The sequence below is a fragment of the Lepisosteus oculatus genome, chromosome 20 (genome assembly GCF_040954835.1).
Source record: "Lepisosteus oculatus isolate fLepOcu1 chromosome 20, fLepOcu1.hap2, whole genome shotgun sequence".
NCBI lineage: Eukaryota > Metazoa > Chordata > Actinopteri > Semionotiformes > Lepisosteidae > Lepisosteus > Lepisosteus oculatus.
In genome coordinates this window covers 13,828,866-13,850,489 of record NC_090715.1, presented here as the reverse complement: position 1 = coordinate 13,850,489, position 21,624 = coordinate 13,828,866, and the positions used below count along the sequence as shown (strand labels likewise).

Here is a 21,624-nt window from a genome sequence, read left to right as displayed (position 1 = left end):
ACAATTCCAACCATTTTCTATTGAGCTATTGTTATACTATCAAAATATTTCTCCCATTTAAACTACTCAGGTCAGGTTCAAACCCAAAGTTCTTAAGTAAGAAATCTTAATAAATTAATTAAACATCATAATTCCACTAACAAAAGGTGATATTTTGATGAGCACTTCTGTTCTGCACTTCACTCTTCTGTTCTCATTTGAGATTATTTTGTACTACCCAGAATGCAATACCGAGAGGAACAGCGAAGAGACAAATATCAAGTGAACCAAAGACAGCTCAATAGTTAGAATAAAGTTCCTCTTTCTGTATTGTAACTGCATAGATTTTCAGGCACTGAAATGCCAATATTGTTATGGGCATGTCTATTGATTACAGACAAATTATATCTCATTTTAATTGACATTAACATCTCAAAGTTGTCTGAATGAAGGCTAAAAAGGTATTGTTATTGTTTTCAAAGAATTGTTTGCTTTATCAAATAAGAGAAACATCGAGTCAACTGTTATGCAAAAGGTACATTATATCTCTTTTGCTGCAGGCTCGTTTGTTCTTCAAATGCATTTCTTTAATGGCACACGCCCCCTAGTGACGATGTGTTGAAAATTAGATTTCTCGTCAGATGTTTAATTGCAAAAATGTTACCTTTTCTTAATTTTAATATTCATATATGAATATATATATACACAATATAAATAACATCATACTTAAACTTTAAAACATTTGTGCACACTTCTGCTCACGTGATTTTATCATTAATATTTCATGATATTTTTTTATCCGCATTAATTGTAATTGTCCAATTAAAGATTCCTATTTATCTCTTAAAAAGTGATAATTGAACAATGCTGTGGCACATTGTTAAACTCTAAACAAAACTGCAGAGACAAATCAACTCTTTAACAATCCACTTCAGGGTTTTCTGGACAAGGGTTTAGGAAATTATTCCGACTGAATGCACCCAAGTGGAGCAGGTGTGAAACTAGGAAATGGGATATTGTCTAATACATCAGCCCCTGGTAATCTTGCTTTGAGAGGGAACAGGTTAAGCATTGTCATTCTGCAAGCAGAAAAATGTAAATATGCCCACTGAGATGGAGATTTAACTAACAGAAGATTAATTTGTGGAACCATGAAGTATGATGCAGAGAAAATACATAGAATCTGTATTTCAGCATTCGCAATGAAGACACATTGAACCTAAGAATGTGAGAAAGGTTACAAATGGGATAAAGAGACCATTCAGCACATCCAGCTAATTTGCAGATAGTAGATAATTTACAGAATATGAGCATCCCATCCACTTTTAAACCAAAATGTTTTCATCTTCAGCACCCTGACAGGGTGGCTTCACCCAGATTCCTATTTTAAGTATAAAAAATGTCTCCTGTTCTAAGTATTAAAATAAAAACACACCCATGTAAAATTGCAGCTTTTTTAATAACCAACTTTTTAAGAGGCACTTTAAGAGCACACTTACAACATAAAAATGTAATAAGTATTTTTTCTCTTTTTTTTGTTGCACAATATTAAAATAAAATTTCTGACATTATGCATTGCACCAAAAGTAAAATTACCTACATTTATAATACAATATAAGATACATATGAACAAGATAATAAAGCACCTTTTTTGATCTAGAAAATAAAAAAAATTGCAGGACAGACACAAAGCACTTTGTTTTTGTATGACAGTATCAGTGCATGGATACACCTCCTTACATGGGGAGTTTGGGTTTCATAAACATCAGTAAAATATGAAATGTTCTTATTTGCACCTGAGTTTGCATTCTAAGTCAAAAAGGCTTTTGTGATTTCCTTTCCTTTTCAAAACCTACAGTTTAACACTTTGTTGTTGAGCACAAAAGAGCTGTAAAGCTACAGAACACCAGCATAATTTGCTTGAAAAATGTAACTTGCTACAGATTAAATGTTTCCTTTGTTAAAGGAAATCTGTATTCACATTACAAAGAAAAATAGCACCAGGTACTGTTTATACAAAAGCTAATACAATGAATGTCATCTTAATACAGTAAGATAACAAACTACATAATGCAGAGCGATCTGGACAGTACAGAATAGAGTGATTAGCTGGCCCAGTTATTTTGTTTTCTAGAGAAACACAGCTAAAATATTTTCAACCTTTAGAAACTCCATTGACATGCATTTAAAATTCAGTTCATCTTCAAGTATTTTTTTCTTTTTTCATTTTTCTCAGAGGGAGCATGAAACAGACAGTCTCAAGGGAGAATGACACAGTTAAGTAATATCTAACCCTCGGTACTTCTAAAAAAAAAAGACATTTCACTCGACCTGGTCTGCCCAAAAGCGATTACGATTTGAGTTCATCAAACTAATTCTCAACATCAAAGTCCTCACATTTGCATGATAAAACAGGTGAATTAAAGGAAGAAGATTAGTAAGACATAAAGCGAAAAAAATATTTCACAGAGGCAGCCATGCAATCTCATTTACACGAGAAACAGAAATAATTCTGTCGAGTCTAATGCTTTGATTTTTTCCTTTTTTGCGATTTCTTTTTTTCATAGCATCCCCTTAAAGTCAAACTTATTAAATTACTCCGAAGTGTCTTTCCTTAAAGGAATCTTAAAGCTGGTTAATTTTTGGCCAAATAATTGACTCAGGAGATGGTTCTGCGACTCTGCTGTCCTGTAGTTATGAGAGTCAACAGATCTCACTCCCGAGACAGGTCTGAACTTGTTCATGGCACTATTCACTAAAGGAACAGATCCTTTTGCTGAAGAAGAATGCAAAGGTCTCCCAAGAAGCCCTCTTTTCCCTTTGAAATCCCCATTCAAATGGCGCACATCTGCTTTCTTTGGGGTATAGCTGTCAAAGTTCCTCTTTGGTTGTACATTAATCCCCCCAGCCTTAGGTTTTAAGTGGGTTTTGTTGCTGGACATGTCATCTCTCAGAGATGAAAGAACCGGGTACTCGTTAATAATGTCAGCTTTCTTATAGCTCCCTGTGCTTTCAGTCTTTCCAGGGCTCTGAACTCTGATTTTCTTCTTTCTCATCTCTGAATCCAGATTTTCTCGTGAGGAGGAAGAAACTTTTGCGTTTGGAGAAGCCTTGACTTCTTTTCTTTTTTTCTGAAGTTTCAAAGACACTTGTGTAGAATCCCTTTCTTCACTTTTGCCCCCCCCCGAGGTGTTTGGCTTCACCTGGTTTGGCACAGGTTCGCTTGCTCCTGGCGACCCCACAGAACGCTTGAGACCGTCATCGGCGAGTCTGACATCATCGCTCGACTTGGACGAGACTCTCTCCTTGGTCTGGCCGCAGGTTTGAATCTCGCTGCTGCTGCCGCCCTCCTTTGAATCGCTTTGCTCCTTTTCATTTCGCTCTGGACAACCGGAAGGCTGCTTATGTTCCTCTCTTGTTTGGTAAGATATGACATCCACAGCTTTCATTTTCATGTCTGTTGCACATTCTTGTTTTGAGGCATTCTGAGATTCTAAACTTTCTGTTAGGTCCTGATTAATACTGTCCTCGCTCTGAAGGTTAACGGTTTCTGAAATACTTTTATATGCCTCAGGTGATTCAATTATCTCCTGCAAAGCTTTCTGGGGACTCTGAGAAACTTCTTGGTCACTTTGGGTCACATTTGCAGTTACTGATTCAGTTCTGAAACTGCTTCTGCTAACCTCTTCTTCCACAGTAACTTTATCACCTGATGGTGAGTTATACTGCTTTTCATGTTGATGAAGAGATGGATCACCATCTTCTTTCACGTCACTGGTTTCTGTTAATGGCTTAGAACCCCCTTCACAAACTTCCTTTGCTTTTTCTGTTACAGGAAGCTCAGATGAAGGAGAGTTGCTGGTCTTAATGTCTGGTATAGCACAGGAACGACAAGGGGATTCTGCAACCATGTTAAATTGTGAGTGCTCCATCTTAGCTAAAAGATCTGAAAATTCCTCTTCTTCAGTTTTTACACTCATATCCTGCAGGCTGGGGGAAGGATTAGTGGTCTCAGTGAAGAAATCTGGTGTCACAGTCAGTGTCTGTTTTGAGGGATCAGTTTCTCCAATGGGGCTAAAGTGTAGGGAAGCTACACTTGCAATGCCACTGTCAGAGCTTTTCTCGTTCACACTCTCAGGAGAAATCTTTCTCTTTTTATTAGGAGGCATGTAATCCCTTTTGAAAGAACCCTGCAGCTCAAAGTCCCCACCTTGTGAGGGTTTGCAAGGTCTCATCACTCCCCTGAATTTAAATGTCTTGCTACCACCTGCAAGATGCTTTTCCATGTGGCGGTCATATTGCTCTTTCTTCGAGAATGTGTAATTACAAGTGCTACAAATGAAGGACTTCTTAATAACATGCATGACATCAGCACATAGCTCACATGCATAAAGTGTGGTGTGCTTGACGTCTGGTTCCTCAATCACCCTGTGCTCTTCCTTCAGGTGGGTTTTAATATCTTTTAATTCCTGAAAGAACACTGGACACTTGTGGCACAGATACATTTTTTGTAGGCTGTGGACTACCAAATGCCGCTGAAGTTTGAAGGGCTTGGGGAACTGTTTCCCACAATGATGACAATCTCTGGAAGGATCTTTGCAATCTGGATGCATTGTGATGCTCTTCTGGGCTGGTTCTGTTTTTTGCAGGACATCTGGTGGAGTCTGTATGCTTTGTTTTTCACCCCCACCAGAGTTCAGCTTAATTTTGACCACAGTTTCATTTTCCTCTTTGACTTTCATGTCCTGCTCAGGGCTGTCTTTTGTGATCTTCCCTTCTTTAGCAGACATCTTACTTCCCTCATTTTTATTAGGCTTGCTTGGCCTGCGCTGCATGATGGAACTTAGAAAGTTTTTCACTGCTGTTTCCTGTATGAAGCAGCCAGGCAATCCCAGCACAGAATTCTGGGCTTGGCCCTTTCGAGCAAATTGGGTTGCGTGTTCTCTCAGGTGCTCGTTGTACATCCAGACATCTGAAATCTCCTTCAGACACATTCCACAGGTCCATATCCCTGCTTTGTTCTTTGCATGCTTTTCTTTCAAGTGATCTCGCAGTTGCTCTCTCGAGCTAAACTTGCGCTGTACACACATGTAGCAGGTTGGAGGAGGGGAAGGGTTATGAGACAGTTTGTGAAAATTGAGCTCACCGAGGGTGAGAAACCAAGTGAAGCAAACCTTGCATTTATACTGCTTGTCTTTTGGTTTCTTTCCAGCCTCGTTGCATTTTCTTACTTTGCGTTCCAGTGGTCTTTTGCTAGGCTTTGCACGTTGACCAACTGCAATATCATTATTGACAGTGGTGGCATTTATGGGGCTCTGTTTCCCAGGCTCAAAGAACTGGATGTCAGGGAGCTGAAATTTAGTGTTCATAGTTGGGATATCTATGTCGTGAAAATGACAGGGGTTCTCATGATGGTTTGTCATATCAGCTTGAGAAACTAAAGGATCCGACACTTTTTGAAGGCAGGATGTGGCTGGATCTTCTTTTTTGCAAGGTGTTGATGTCTCTAAGGATAACACAGTTTCTGCAACAATATCAGTTAATAGGTCTTTAGAACCATTCCATTTTGCTGGTATTTTTGCAATTGAATGTAGCCCTCCATTAACTTCAGGGTCTTTTCTCTGAGGGCCTGTTTCAACATCTGCTGCATGGATTACATCGTCAAATCCAGAAATGGTGACACCCTTTAAAGTGCGTTTATGACACATGTCCAGCATTATAGCATCATCAATTGATATTGTCTCATACTCACAATGGTCCCTCAGTTTACTCATGAACACTTGGTTTTCATGCCCCTCAGAAGGCTCTTTGTTATCCACTGACATGACGGTAACAGAGCATGTTTCTGTTAAGGATGTATCAGGGGTTACATTTGGCTTTTTATTTCTTTTTCCATACACCCTTGTGCACTTTTTCCGAATCATCTGTTCATCTCTGGGAAACAGCTGGGAGAATGTGCTTTCGTCATCAAGCAAAGCCTGGAGGTCTGACGGTGACTCAGAGATGTTTGCGGAGGGTGTTTTAAAAGGATAAGGAGGTGGATCCCCCCACTCTGTGGGACAGGAAGTCTTTGCACATTTCGTCTCAACTGGCTCTCCTAGCATTTCTGTGCAAATACTTTCAGGACACATCACTTTCCGTTTACTTAGTTCTTTCACGTCATCAAAATCCTCTTTTGTGCATTCGAACAGCCCACACATTCTGTCACCTTCAAGTCTATTACCACTGATTTCTGGCAGCTGCACTCCTTTCTCATCTGGTGTATGCACTCCATTTTGACAAATCTGAACAGCCGGTTCATGCAGGCCAGTTTTGTCTGTCTGTGTTGTATTGTTGGCTAATTTGAATGAGAAGATATCATTTTCTTGTGTTTCTTGGCTTCCATTAACCTTGGGTTGGGCTAGTTCCTCTGGTTGCACCGAAAGCGCATCAGTTCTGTTTGATTCTCCGGCAATACTTGGAAAATTGGGAGTTATAGCTTGTAAAATGTCAGTTTTAAGCATACTTAATATATCTTCTGAAAAATGGTCAGCCATTCCAAGCTTAGATTCAAAATAGCTCCCGTTATTGTCAACCTTTTTGCCTTTCGGAGCTTTGCCAGCTCTTTTAGTCTTCATGAGTGAACTTAACATTTTTTGCTTTCCTCTACTCCCCAGAACTTTTTCCTTATTTTTTTCCTCTGAGCCTACAGTTTCTCCTCCTTGTATTAAGTTTATTTCTTCCTGATGAACTATGAAAGGAGAAAAATTTGTTTTGGTGGGTAGTATTTTACAATTGTCAGGGTGCAAAAAGACTTTTTGATTCACAAGCAAAGTAGTTTCATTCTGTTCCTTTTCTAAGGAATGCAACTGAATATGAGTGTCTCCTCTTCCTTGGTCATTTGGTGAGCTGTTTGCACTCACAAAACTGTTTTCTCTCATAAATGCTTCTTGTTTCCTACATGTCATTGTGTTTTCCCAGTTCTTTTCCACAAGGATATTCCCATCCCTTTTTGCTGCATGTTTCATCGCCTTGTGTCTTTTTAATCCAGGAACTGTCCGGAAGCATGCAGAACATATATCGCACAGGATTGTACCTTGTAAGGAATTCCTTTTAGCATTTTCATTCTTAACATCATTCACATCAGCAACATTCTTTGCCTCAATTTTATTTTGCTTGCTTTTTACCTCTCTCATCTTAAATGGATCTGGCAGTGTTGTATCAACCTCTGAAACATTCTCCACAAAAACTGGTAAAGACCTTAGAGTTTCTGAAGATTCCTGGTTGAGACAATCTGTTGCTTTTTCATTAGAGGATGCATGTTTCAGTTCTATTTTATCTGCTTTCTTCAGGAGACCTGTATGTAAGTCCATATAATCTATGGTTTCAAGAGGAGAGTGGCAAATATCCAAGTCCTGAATATCATGTGGCACTGGCTGGAAGTTTAGCATTGTGTCAGTGATTGAAGTGCTGTTGTTGTCTTTGCAGTGAGTGCATAGCAATTCAGGGCAGAGACACTTTGAACTGTCCATACCAATATTTTGCAAAGATGTTGATGGTGAACAAAGACTGATTTGAACGTTTTGATTTTCTGATGACTCTGAAGAGACACTGTTGTGAACAGGGCTGATTGGTGTTTTGCATGTTAAAGGCACAGGAAAGCTTACATCACAGTTGTCTTTTGGACTTTTCTTGTAGAGAGCTTGATTGTCTTTGCACTCATTTAAGGTTTCTGTTACATTATGATATTCATTGAGGCTGCTGGATAAGTTTGTTATTTCTTTGTAATTTAAGGGGCTTTGTTTTAACTCATAGAGGGAGTCCAGCCCTTGCCTGTTTGTGACTTCAGCAATTGTGTGAGTTTCCTTGAAAGTCTCTTGTGATCTCATCAGGGAATCTGATGGTTCAAGTGTGCTAACCAAGGGTGGATCAGACTGAATCCCTTGTTCAGACTCAAGGCATTTCTTTTCAGAGATGTCCATGTGAATGTCTGCAAGTCCAACTAAACATGGCACCTCTGGTGAAGTGATTGCATTGGAGTCACAAAACTGTATATTGTTTGTATTTAATACATTATCATTTTCTTTCCTTGGTGACCGTCCATTTTCCATGGAAATTGGGGAAAGTCTATCAAAAGCATTCCATATCTTTTGGGAATCACACTGGTCAAACATATTATTGTGTTCACCAGGTGGTAACAGGGACTTACATGGAGAAATTCTGCTTTGAGAAATGGCTTTATGGATATCACTGTCCTCTTTCCCCTTTCTCTCATCTTCTACACATGGGAGCTTCAAAGTGAGCTCAATGAGGCTGGATTCTCCATGTTGTTCGGATACGTGGTTGCACTCGAAAAGTTCAGTTGTTGTTTCAGGTTTGAGGCTAGCTGCAGTCGTGTCACATCCTGCGCTTTCTATTACATCATAATTTGCAACTTTCATGTCATTCTGTTCAGACCCTGTGGCCTCATCTTCCACTAAAGGCTCATTTGCTTTATAATATGACTCTGGGAGGGTGTGTGTTGATATGCTAGAGGGTGTTAATGGGTCACTCTGTACTGTTGCAGTGATGACTGCATCGTCATTAGCAGTTTCTGGTGTCATGCATCTTGATGCTGCAGCTTTGTGCACATCATGATTAATGGATGTTACTTGGGTTTTGCCATCAAGATCAGGTTCCTGTGGATTGGGTGAAACTGTAACAATTTCTCCAACAGCACCTTCACTTTCTCTCTCTACACCATTTTCACCTAAATAATTGCTGACATCTGTACTTTCTATGTCTTTAGGCATGTCCTCTGGTAAGTGACTCGTTTCTGGATTGAGTTTGAACTCTTCTCTCACTTCTGTTTGCTCACAGGCAATGGAAACTTGACTACCAGACAGGATCATAGGGTATGAAGGCATGACCATTTCTTCCTCGTTGTGTTTGACAGTGCGAGCTACAAAAAGCTGTAGCTGTTGTAAAGGGTTCACTGAAGAACCTTCTGAAATGGCAGTACTTTCTTTCTCCATCGTGTCATTTTCAAACGTCTCGGTCTCAAGAGCTGCATTATTTTTGGTCCTTTCTTCACTGATTTGTTTTTCATCATTAATTTGTGGCTGTGCTGCTTCTGAGTCTGCATCATGAACTGTCTCTTTTGCATGGCTTTCAATGGGTTTGGTTTTATCATCACCGACTGGTATATCCTTACACACGTCTCCATCTGATTCTGCACTCGGGCTTTTTGAATTAAATGCTTTTGATTGGGGAGACTGTGCTGCATCTATATCAGATGAACAATCAGCATGCTCAAATGGAAAAAGAAGTGCTTCATGCTTTTCAGAGTTTTGATTCTTTGCTTTTCTTTCTGCAGGTTTGGTTTGAGAAAGTGTTTCTTTTTCATTTTGCTTTTGTTGAAAAGCACCACTCTCACTTTCAGCAGCTTTAGTCAGAAAGGGGGACACTGGTTCTTTAAGTACATCTGATAAGGAACCTTTGTTAAAGATGGAATCTGAAATCACCTCCAGACTTTTCATAAGATTTTCAGCATACATTTGATTTTCCAACAATTCTTCAGATTTGTCTAACAAAGGACCCTTTGCAGTGGATGTGGTTGCTGTTTCACTGTTTTCTAAGTGTTGTGCTGCTTTTCCTGCATCTGTCTGGAGGCTTTCAGCATCTTCTTTGTTGTAGAAGGGTTCAGGGGAACTTGGTTCAGCATGTACTGGTGTATGAAGGCACTGCTGCCCTTCCAGCGACTCAAATTGGAAGGCACCTGACCATGAATGTTCTTGATCATCATAGTGCTCTTCTAAACTTGGATCTGCTGCAACACCAGTCGCTGCCAATTCTGTATTCTCAACTGTGGCACTCATAGACATGTTTTGTTCATTCTCAGTTCTGTGGTCCAGAAGCAAAGGTGAAAATTTGTCAGAGGTTAGTCTTTTAGAGATTTCATTGGAAAGTGAAGTAGCACTGTTTAATTCGGTTGTCTGCAGCTGGCTTTCCAGTTCTGTAACAATCCTTTTGATTTCTAACTCATCTTCAGCATTATTATTTATGAAGTTAGTGCTATAGTCAGTTATTTTCTCTGGCAAAGCCAAAGGAACGTGACATGAATTAAATTTCTTATTAATGGCCTTGTCAGAGAGATCTTGATATTGACTGATGTCATCAGGCAATATACCGGTCATCAGATTCCAGTCTTTCTGCCCTAAATATTGGGGGAATGATGACTCAAAGAGTTCTCTTTTGTCATGATTGGGCATGAAAGAATTAAAACTATCTTTGCTCATAGGAACATCTGTATATAGAGTGTTGTCAAAAGCAGGAACAGCAAGATCTCCAAACATTGATGAAGTGTCAAAGGTGAGTGGTGATTTCATCAGGGTTTGGTCAGTTTCAATGGGGTAAGAGACACTGCCCTGCTTGGGAGCATCTTTCTGTCCTGAAACATCATGAAGGTCAGCCGGACACAAACAAATGTCATCAGGAGGTACAGTGGCAAGTGGCGCTGATTTGGTGAACACATCACAATTAAAAGTATTCATCATGTCTTTGTCACGAAAGACGTTTTCATTTATCCTCTCAAATGGCGAAATAGCAAGGCCTTCCCCAGGCAGTAAAACTGCACTTGAATGTTGCACTCTTGTGCTGCTGCTTTCATAGTCTGATTTGTCCCTGTCCTGTGCATTATCCTTTGTGTTTTTACTACAATCTCTATTTTCATTGATAGCATCAGGTGTTGTATCACAAATGCGAGATGACTTGGCATTTGTCTCTGTCTGGAAGTGAGTTAGATTCCTTTTAAAACATGAGCTTTCCTTTCTACCAGTATTAAAGTTTTCTGTATTGTCTTTTACCTTAGATTTTTCTAAAATATCTGTCACACCATAATTCAACGTTTCCTTGCTGTTTAAAGGCGAGGCCTTTTTTCCCATGTCTTTTTCGATGCTGTATGAATCAGGTGTGGGTTCTGATGAACCTTTTCCACTTGTGTTGCCGGAATGGAGATACTTAGATTTTTGTGAGCACCACATATTGGCAGAAAGGAGAAATTTAGCAGAGCCATATCTCTTTGTGTTTTTTGAAAACTGTGATGGGGCTATGCAGGTTTCTTTGGGCGTTTCTGATAGTGATTGTTTGTACGATTCCTGCTCAAATGAATCAGAAAGGGTAATGTCAGTTTTGTTTGTTCTCTTTTCTAAAACACCCTTTTCATTGTCAGAATCTGTGCGGTCAGTGCTCTTCGGACTATTCATGCTTTCGCTTGAAATACTCGCAGGTGTGCTTAGATCACTACTTGTTGAGGACCTGCTGCTTCTCCGCCTTACTCTCCTACTGGCAGTGTCTTTGAGCGGTGGAGGAGAAATGGGCTCGGTGATTTTGCTCTCTAGACTTTCCTTCGGATTGTATTTCCACTGAGATGGTTTGTCTTTGCCACCTCTTCCTCTTCCTTTGTAATCTTTTGTATAGCTGTACTTGGATCTGCCGCCAAGTCCTGGTGCAAGACGACCCCGGTTGGATATCCGTAGAGGTTCAGACTCATCATCTGAATCTGACACATAGTCATATTCCCCGAATTTTGCATTCTGTGGTGCAGGAGCAGCCCTTTCCATTACAAGGGAAAACTGCAGATTCTTGGTTCCTTTCACATGCAGCTTATGTAGCTTGTTCTTTTGCTGAACAATTTTGTGAATAAGCTCCTTGCTCCATGTCCCACCCCCTGACTTTCTTTTTTTACTTTCCTTTGCTCCAAATCTCTGTGTTATTGTGCTTCTCGTACCAGGTGAGTCATCAGGAAGTGCAGGTCTTAATAAAGGGGAGTTTTCCTGGTAGCTTTTGAGCCCACTTCTCTCTGAGAACTTTTTGGACAAGAGAATGTCAGGTTCTTTCCTGCTTTCTTGGGAATGGTTGCTTATTGGCTTTCTTCCTATTTTCATCGTCTCATTTTGTTCTGAGGACTTTTCGAAGAAGGAGTACCCCTTTGTTTTTTTATGAGACAGCTCCTTAAAGTTAGCTTTTTCTTCCACTTTCAAGTCCTCCGGTTTCTTTTCAGGGTCATTTGTCATGCTTTTATTTTCAGTGCTCAGGTTTTCCCTGTCAAAGTCATACATATATTTTACCTGCGATTGTGACCTCTCCTCTGAAGCAGCCACATGCTTGCTTTTACTTTCAAACAATGCAGAGTCTTTCGTTTTTAGGCTCTGACTGCTTCCTGTCACCTTTACAGTTGAAATGTCATCATCAGTAAATGCATCAATGAAGCTGCTGTCAATTTCTGCATTGTCAGATTGATAGCCAAGGCCATTTAAAGCTTCTGTGATAAGGCTGTCGAGTTTAGCATCATCAATTTCTAAATCTGAAGAAGTAAGGGAAATAGGAATCCCATTTAATAAGTTCATCTTTAAAGGATCATCCCTTGCGTCTCCTTTCATATCACTGTCTGATAGTAATTCACCATTCTTGTTCAGTCCTAGGAGAGAGAGATGCAGATCTGATGAACACCTTGATAAAGGGAAAGTCTGTTGATTTGGGATAGGCTTTACTGGGTCTATTTGAAGCTTCCTGCTCTCCTCTATTTTTGATACATCTTTAAAATCACTTTGAGTGACCGAGTTTTGACTGCAGTATTGTTTGTGCTCCAAGAACGATGCTAGATTGTTGAAGTTTTGATCACACTGTTTGCAGGTGAGAAGAACATCAAGCTGGTCTAGGTTGGCAGTGGCTAATGAGTTGGCTAACAACTGATGAGCTGAGTAAGGAGGAGGTGGATGGTCAACACCAAAGCCATTCATACAACCCTTTCCATTGTCTATGTTTGGCTTTGGGAATTTGGTATCGTGTAGGTAGCTGTATACGTCTTCTTTGGTTCTTTCTGGAGGGAAAGGGAAGTTTCTGGAGGTGTCAGTATGGAGATGGTTAATGTTGGAATTCAGCTGATCTGAGGACTGAAGTGTCTTTCCATCTTTGAGATGGCAGTGCTGGGAATAAAAAGGAGGGGGCGGGCCTGCCATGGGTAGCTGACTGTCTTCAGAGCTGACATTGACTGGGCTTGTTGACACAGGAGAAAGAGAAGAGCATGTGCTGCTTGAAGCAGGGTTTTGTAGGGGTGAAGGCAATGGGGATTCGTATGGAGAAGCTGATATCAAACCAACTGGTGCCACCTGCAAAGGTGTGCGATTGTTATTCCTAGGAGGAGCACTGGGCACAGGCTGGTTCAATCCATAAAACATTGCTTTATTCCTGGAGTCACAGACTTGAGCACTAGTATCAACTCCATTTTCAAAGGAAAATGTGGATGCAGGACTGCAAGTTGGCTTGATGCTTTCTTGCCGGGTGAAACCTTCATTTTTTCTTTTGCCATGGAAGCCACTGGGACCATTTAAAGGTGCATTTTTATGTGGTTTGTTACTATCTTGCCACTCAGAAGTAGATATTGGGAAACCCAGTTTTTGGTTGCTCAGTTGTCTGGATAGCTCTATCCTGTTTTGGTTTGGCATGGCAGATGTGAGATGTATCTGCTGCCAAGGCAACCTGCCAGTTTTGGGTGTGTGTTGCCTTGGTTCAACAGCTGGCTGGCACTGAAACGAATACTGCTTTTCAGCTGAAGTGGAGTAAGGTGCAGAATTCTGGTCTGGGGAAAGAAATGATTTGTTTGCCCCTTCCCAGGTCTGTGAAATCCTGACATGACTTTTTATTGTACTTGGGATGTTTTTATCAAATGGCACCGTTCCAGTAAGGACGGTGTTAACTGGAGAACTTCCATAAGCTTTGCCCTGAAAGTGCATTTGGGATACCGAACCTTGTACAATATTTCTTGTAAGGGAACTTCCTTGAGTCAGTACCCTCTGACTGGGAACACTGTCTTTTGGAGTAGAGCTTCTTTTACTTATTGAAGCAGTAGGGATGCCACTGTTATGCAAACCGATTTCTTCTTGCTTGAAAATGGCTTGAGTTTCTGGGAAGGTGTTCTGGTTTTGGTCTATGGAGTGTGAGCTTGAAACAGCACCATCACTGTCTGCAGAGTGCTCAGTTCTTCCTTTGTAGCAAGACAAAGATGACTGTGCTCCATGGGAAGACTGCAAATATTGTGTTTGTTGGGAAGGCTGTGGGTAAGACCTTCCATCTGGCTGGGGATTATCAAACTGGCCATTGCTTAATGTTTCCTCCTGTCCATCCCCTGAAGAATGGAATGGAAAAGCCCTGTGTCCCACTTGGTTATTTGCCAGGGAAACATCCATGTAGTCTTGGGGATGGCTATTTTGATCATTTGGAAAGGGGTCAGTAACAGAATCTTGCAATGACTGAAATCCATACTGATATGACATAGGTCCAAAGCTAGTATTTGCTTTGCCTCCTTCTGTAAAAAGAGTCGTTTTCTGCGAAGAAACTCCATAGTTAGCACCATTGAATGTCTTTTCTGGAGAATGCCAAGAACTTGTTCCATTGCCTTGGAATTCTGGGTAATGCAGTTGGGCACTCTCTGTATTGTTGTTTTCCCGGGGGACAGCGGATTGCTGCTGAGTGGCTGGCTGTTGGTGAGCAGCAGCACCAGCAGCTTGTGAGGTATAGTTCACGGAGGTAAGGTTAGAGGAAGCCTCCTGGAAACATCTGCTGTAGTTAAGGTCTTCTTGCTGGAGCTCTGCTTCTCGCTCGGGTATGCTGGGAACATGAAAGCGATAACTGCCCGTTATTGGACCCCTGCTAGTTTCAAGCTTTTTGGGCGGTGTCAATTTTTGTTGTGGGTAGGCAATCCCAATGGTGGGGTTAGTCCTAGAACTGGTCATGCTCAGTCTGTAAAGCTGTTGTGGGTTCCGGTCTCCCTTCCCAGACTTTTTGTTTTTGTCTCTGGTTCTGCTTTTTCCACTGGGGGACTGGGGACTGCCTTTGCTGCTTGGCCATGTCCTGTCACTGGAAAACTTGGGCCTGTTCTGGAGAGACTTGAAATCAATCTTCCCGGCTTGCTGAGGCCTGATCACAGCCTCTCTCTGTGTATAGGAGTCCTTTTCCTTCACACAGAACTTGGCCCCATTAACAGCCTTGGACTCCAGGGTAGCTGCGTTCTCGGGCAGGCTGCTTTTGAAGTCTCCTGACTCTTTTTCACTGAACTGCTCAAACAAAACCTCCTCATCCTGCTGCTTGGATTTACTTTCAGACTCTTTAATGGAGTAAACATGCCGAGTGTCTCCCGTCATGATATCCAGCAAGAGGCCCAGGTGTCAGATGTGTCCTTAGCACTGCTGAGTATAGCCCTTACGTGGAGCCTGCAGAGGCATTGCACTTTGCTCCTTATCCACGGCCTTGGAAACTCTTGACACGTTGAGGCTCAGGTGCTCTCACCTCTATCATCCCTTCACAGACATCATTGTTGCTTTTCTTCTCATCTTCCCTGAAGAATCCTGTAAAGAATAAATGAAATATTAAGATCTCCTGATAAACCGATGTTTCATCAGTGCACAGATCAGAATGGCTTATTAATTAGGAATTCAATAAATATTAAAAAATATACTACTTCCAAAAGTAAAAACCTAGGCAAGAAAAGAAAGTTATATCATTTGGAGTCTTCATATCACTGTCTCAGAATGAAGACTATGGGTTCTATTTAGTGACTGAAATTTGCAAATGTTTTGGACAGAAAAACTCACTGTATTTGTAACAGCCTTTTCTACAAATGTATTCTATTTTTTCTTCTTTTAAAAAAGTAACTTCTTCTGCATTCCCTCTCAGTTTTTGTTGTTTTATACCATAGCTATTGGAACATCCACTTTGTAAAGTACATTGTTGAATTCCTCACAACTTATATCAGGTTAAAAAAATAGTCAAGAGGACAAAACGTAAGAAAAACCTAAGAAACAATAGTTACATTTGTAATGTCTAAATCCATATGAGAATAACAGACAGGGATAAGCCTTCTTAAACATACAAGACATCAAGGTGAACTCATATTTGTTCCTCAGAGTTCCATTTGTCTCACCTCTGAGGAGCACTTTGAAGGAGAATGGTTTTCCTTTTGTAATATGTAGCACAAGTTTAAAAAATCCTAAAAGAGATTAGAAGCCCTCCATGGAGTGCTGGAACATAATCACCAAATACCTGCTTACAAATGATTTACGGACTGCTATTACTTAGACAGGGGCACTGCATGACAGCTGGATAAGCACTTCCAGGAGCAGTTTACGTTGGAGTATTCACACAGTTCATTCAGCTTCAAACCACCAGCAGAGGGAAGCACTGAAGCATTGCTTGGCAGTGTAGTTTCATCTTTAGAATTTCTCCAAAGAATATTGTTCTATTACTAAATAGTTCAGACTTAAACGTAATATCATACAAGAAACAAATAAAGATTCATTTTTGATAATGGAATGAAATAAAGATACAAAATAAATTCATTTATTTAACCTAAATTCAATTATATGAAAACACAGTCAAAATGTGTTTGCCTTTACAGTACTATTTTCCTGAAGAAGGACATTTATAATTTAAGTGAACTGTATTTATAATTTAAATGTAGGAACTTGGTTATTTTATTTTTTCAAGTTTTCTGAAAGTCTTGTGTATCCAAATCAATCTCTTGGAAAAGCAGAAAGAAAAGAAAGATTAAGGATGAATAAAATCCAGATGTTTTACTGCAAGAGATTTTATAATTTCAGACTGATATTTTGTGACAGTCACATTCTAGGCTATTGATACACACCACATACAATATTTAAAATTATAAAATAAAATAATAAAAGTTCTGTACTGAAAAAAACCTAAACCTTCTAACCTTCAGCAAGTTTATTATCCTCATTTGCTGAGAGACATCTAGTCCCATGAGATGTATAAATGGCTACTGTCTTTGCTGGTGTTAAAACTGCCTTGGACTAGAGTTCCACCCAGGAGGAAGTCATGTGTTCTTATTCCACTTATCTTTACAGGAACTGGGTTAAGCCACAGCCTGATGGGCCACTAGTCTCAAGGACAGACTAAACAGGATATTACAGTCCACAGAAAAGCTTTTCTTGTGTCCCTTAAACAGAGAGCCTTGAGCTCCGCGCAAGTGAATATCGATTCTCTTCAAAGTAAAAAACCCTGTTGGAATGTCAGGAATACACTGAACAGGAGTGGAGAGAACAGAGTGTCTTACAGCTAAATCCAGGGATTAGATTCTAATTAATGGCTAGCCAGCATGACATGGGTGTGAAGAAGGCTTTTAAACAAAAGACGACACAGAAACTAAGACTACATTCCTGCTTCCTGGAATCTGTAGAATCATAACCAAATTACCAAAAGCAATTTAAATTGCTGCGGAACACGTTAAAGAGTGGAAACATTTTCTAGATGATTATTTATAAGTTCTGTCTACACCACAGTGTTTATTTCAGTTGTTAATGTGGACAGAAATCCTCAAAGTGTATGTAATTTAAAAAAAATACATCCAAAATTAGTTTTCTATGCTTTGGTCCATCTAACTGACATTTCTCTTCCCTGTTTGGAGGACTGAACTCAGACTGCAGATATTAATTTGGTTTTCTTGGCAGTCAGAACTCCCTTTTGGTTTTCCAAATCCAGCTATACACAGAGCTGCCGACTATGTCTGTGTATACTGTCATCATCTGCATTTTTTCACCCTTCAGGCTCATAGTGCAGGGTTATTGAAAGTGCCCATGGAGATGTACTGTACCTTACTGATAATGCTGCAAAGTCCCAGGCTCTCAGCAAGCCAGACTGCAGGAGCCTGGCCAGCATCTAGCCCATACAGCCCCAGGGCCTCTGAAGATATAGAAGCCTTTTCACAGACCAAGGAGCTGTAGATTCTAGTTCCACAAATGTGTTGCAGGCAGGGGCCTTTACTCTTAAAACCCCTTGTGACCCTCATCTAAGTGTTTTCTAGTATTTCTTAGATTTCCTGAACCAGTTTGAGGTTTGGAACGATCATGAAATCTGTAGAAAAGATTAGGCTTTGAGTTATGCAATCTGTGAAAGTATGAAAACATGGCCTCTATCTTAATTATTATTTGATAATGTAATCCAGCCAAAATTGAACATGTGTGTAGAGGACCCGTTAAAATCATTCACTGCACATCACTAGTGCTACTGTACTTTATATCTAGTTCCATTCTCTGGCCCAGCATTAATAAGTTCTTAGTTTAGGTCTGTACCACACTAAGTCAGCTTACTAAGGACCTGGAGCAGAATGCTAACAAAAGTAAAATGATAAATTAAATACAAACTGAAATGTATTGTATTTTTTGCATTTTCAGTTTGCATTTAATCTTCCATAGAGACATATTCTATGTGTAAACTAAGAGTAAAGGATCATGCCCAGAGCATTGACTGTTTAGAATACTGGCACTTCAACTGATTATGTTAAATGCCAAACATTACAAACTGAGAACCATTGCCTTTTTTGCAGGTTTACATTGGCCTCATGCTTCATTATAGGAAGTGAATCGAGAAAAAGGTGTAAGTCTACAGCAGAATGTCATTTTTGTGCTGCTCTGCCAGCATCCATTCACATACAAATCCTGTGCCTGCATGAATTAAACATTCATGTAAAAGTGCCGCTTATATCGGCCGCACCAATGACTATGAAGGCTTGTTTACCACTATTTAAATTTGCCAAGGCGTGACGCCAAACAGAGAATCCAGGTGCCAAATGCCACTCTACACAGACGTCTGTGTTTAAAATTACAGACGGATAAACAGGCACACTTAAAGAATCTCTTGTAAGATCATTAATTTGTCTAGAGTACACAATTTGTATGTTCTAGGTCTTAAGAGTCACAGAAAGATAAGTGGCAGGACTCCTGCCTCTTGGATACGAAGAGTAATAGACATGGTTTAATTTCACACTTGTTCTTTCCTATATTAACTGCATTTGCAATGTAATCTAGCTACAGCACAAATATCACCTGGTCAAAGTGGACTAAATGAATGCTGGGGGAAATAACTTATTTGACTGCAGCTATTGATTAAAGGAAAAGGTTAAATTAAATGGCAATTCATGTGAAATGCTGAGTTCAACTAAATGCATTTGTTTCTTTAATTTGATCCATATCGTTTGTGCCAAACCAGACCTCAACAAGGGCATCCTCAAATATGAAAAGACAATTTGCAAAGCTTTTCTTTAAAGGACCCATAAGCAGTGTTCGGAGCTTCGAAATATACAGTATAGCTTATGTATGACGATGTCTTGTGTTGCAGTAACATAAGCACATGTTTTTTTTTTGTTTACTCCCTGATAACATTTTAAATGTAAAAATCCACCAGTTCGAATCTCAGGATACCAGCTTGTGTCCATGTGGTCCTCCTGTACATTAGTGTACGTACTGTACAGAAAAGATCCTGCTGATCTTGAATTGGCTCAGAGAAGAGCAAGAAGATACATTCCAGGTTGTGAAGGGACTACACCGAAGGGCTAAAAACACTGAATGTTTTTAGTCTTGAACAGAGATTATCAGGGGAACTGATACAAGTATTCAAATTCAATGGCAAATCAGGTACCAAAAAAAATCAGTTTCCGAAGGAAGTGAACCACAAACCAGAGGACACAAGTGGAAACTTGGTTTCATATGAAACTGCATTTGGAACCAAAACAAGAAGGAACTTCTTTACACAAAGTTTAGTCTGGATCAAACAACCCAGCCATTCTGTTCGGGCCAATAGCCTGATTTCTTTCAAGAAACATTTGGATTCTTGGATCAATTTGCTACTACCGAAAGGGCAAAACTGGTCGAAAAGCCTCCTGTTGTAATTGTTCTCGTGTTCTTACGATGAATCTTCCATATGCAGCCACTGTCATCCACTGGAGAATCACCAGCTACAGGCTCTACTGTCACAATCAAATTGTCTGACAGACTGGATAACAGTCTGGAGCATTGCACTTTGTGAACTACTTTCTTAGAATTGAAACAGTCAATACATTTAAATAATGGAAAGTAGACATTGATTCCTTTAGATTCCTTCCTAGAGATGGGTGGAACAGCTAAGTTTAAGGTCGTTAGTTTAAAAATTCAATTCAAACAGCATATGGTAGTATCCAATTCACCAAAACAAATTTGCTCTGGAAATTTCCTTTTGTTTGAAATGGAATTTGAACTCAGAACTGCTTAAAATACGGAAAAAGTTATCTAATTACAGTACAGTACTACTGAACTATACAGCTCAGCTGAACACAAGTAAACTTGTGGTACAAAAAACTCTGTAGGCAGCACTATTCCGTAAGTATTGCCCAGTGGAATTCCCTTGCAATTTGGTGAGTCAAAGAACGCCACAGCTCAGACAGAGAGTAAACAGAAAAAAGGATAAAGTAACTGAATAGACATTGTAATGTACTTTAACTGATCAGCCAAAGGTTCTTGGTTCGTAATGGTAGTATTATTTTGTGACATTTAGAGACAATATGCAGATTTCTTATCAGACTTTTTCACTTCTAAAAAATACCAAGATGCATTCTACCATATCACTTGCTTACAATAAAACTTTGGCCTGAAATGTACCCCACAAATTAGTCAAAGAATTGTTTTGAGATGAGTAAAAAATTAAGTAGAAAATGTGATTTCTTTCTTAGGCACTTTTAAAGCTAAAGACTAAGAATGACAGAAGACGATTTTTTTATAAAGTTCTTTTTTCTTTTGGAAAATTGCATAAAAAAACAGCTTTTATATATCTCCATTGAAGAGAAATCTCTTAAAAACTAACCCAGCAGTACCACCTAGTGGAAAAAGGAAAATAATTTTAAAACCACAAATAGTGTCTTTGTATTGCATTATTTCTTATTTCCTTATGTCATGTGCACATCCCTCTCAGTGATGTTCTCAGAAACAACTTGATATTTTCAAAACGTTATTCTAGAAAACAACTCTGAAATTATATTCTACAATCTAACATATGCTTACTTAGTTATATGAAAATTATAATACCAAAAGAATCCATTGACCCAGTATTAAAACATTTGACTGCTTGAGACATCTCTTAAAACAGCTACAAAAAAACCAACATGATGAAAGGCTCCTAAATAAGACTGATGTTATTAGTCCCAAGGAGCAAAATTAACACTGGCAGCCAAGTAGAGTATTTAATATGTTCTTTCTGTCTCCCCCCACGAGAACATGGAAGATAGTCACTTTGGAATGAATTACTGTTTTTCTTTTCTTTTTTTAAAAGCCTTCTCGTTGAAGCACACAATATTTTCCATTATCATTCAAGCATGCTTTTTTGGCACTACCTTGAACTTGTTGTGTCTGAACCTAACCCTCATGTTCCACATGAAGTTTTAACTTACTGTTGACACCAGAGTCTCATTTATCACTGAACACACTGAAAACCTGTTAACACCTCTGAAAAAGACACAAAATACAAGGAGTGATAAAAGAAAGTGGTTCAGGAGAAAGAGCATCTGTCAAGACACATTTGAACTGAAGGGCAAATTATCCAACTCAAATAATGATTATATCTTGGCTTTCACTGGAGCATGTGACTGAATGCAGTCAAGTATACTGTAAGAACAGTGGAACTGTGACACCTCTGTGTCGTTGCCATCATGATGCATGAAAAAAACGGCCTGCATTTATGCATGAAGACAAAGTTAGACTCAGTTATGCTGGTAGTCTCATTCATTCTACATGCATTGCATACCAGGGTGCCCAAGAGTGCTTTTAAACCCAGAGGAAGGTCTGGAAATGTCTAAATGGATATTCA

The 21,624-nt window shown here is 39.6% G+C and overlaps 1 protein-coding gene across 3 annotated transcripts in view; it reads right to left on the bottom strand.

The window, feature by feature from the left end:
• Positions 1 to 1,430: 1,430 nt before the first annotated feature.
• LOC102695501 (zinc finger protein 469) overlaps positions 1,431 to 21,624 on the bottom strand; it is a 138,825-nt gene continuing 118,631 nt past the window's right edge. For all 3 annotated transcript variants that reach the window (XM_015368110.2, XM_015368109.2, XM_015368112.2), the window contains one exon: positions 1,431 to 15,341. In XM_015368110.2, coding sequence (XP_015223596.2) covers positions 2,574 to 15,137 — 12,564 coding nt within the window. In that variant the 5' untranslated portion in view covers positions 15,138 to 15,341 and the 3' untranslated portion in view covers positions 1,431 to 2,573. The remainder of the gene's footprint in view (positions 15,342 to 21,624) is intronic.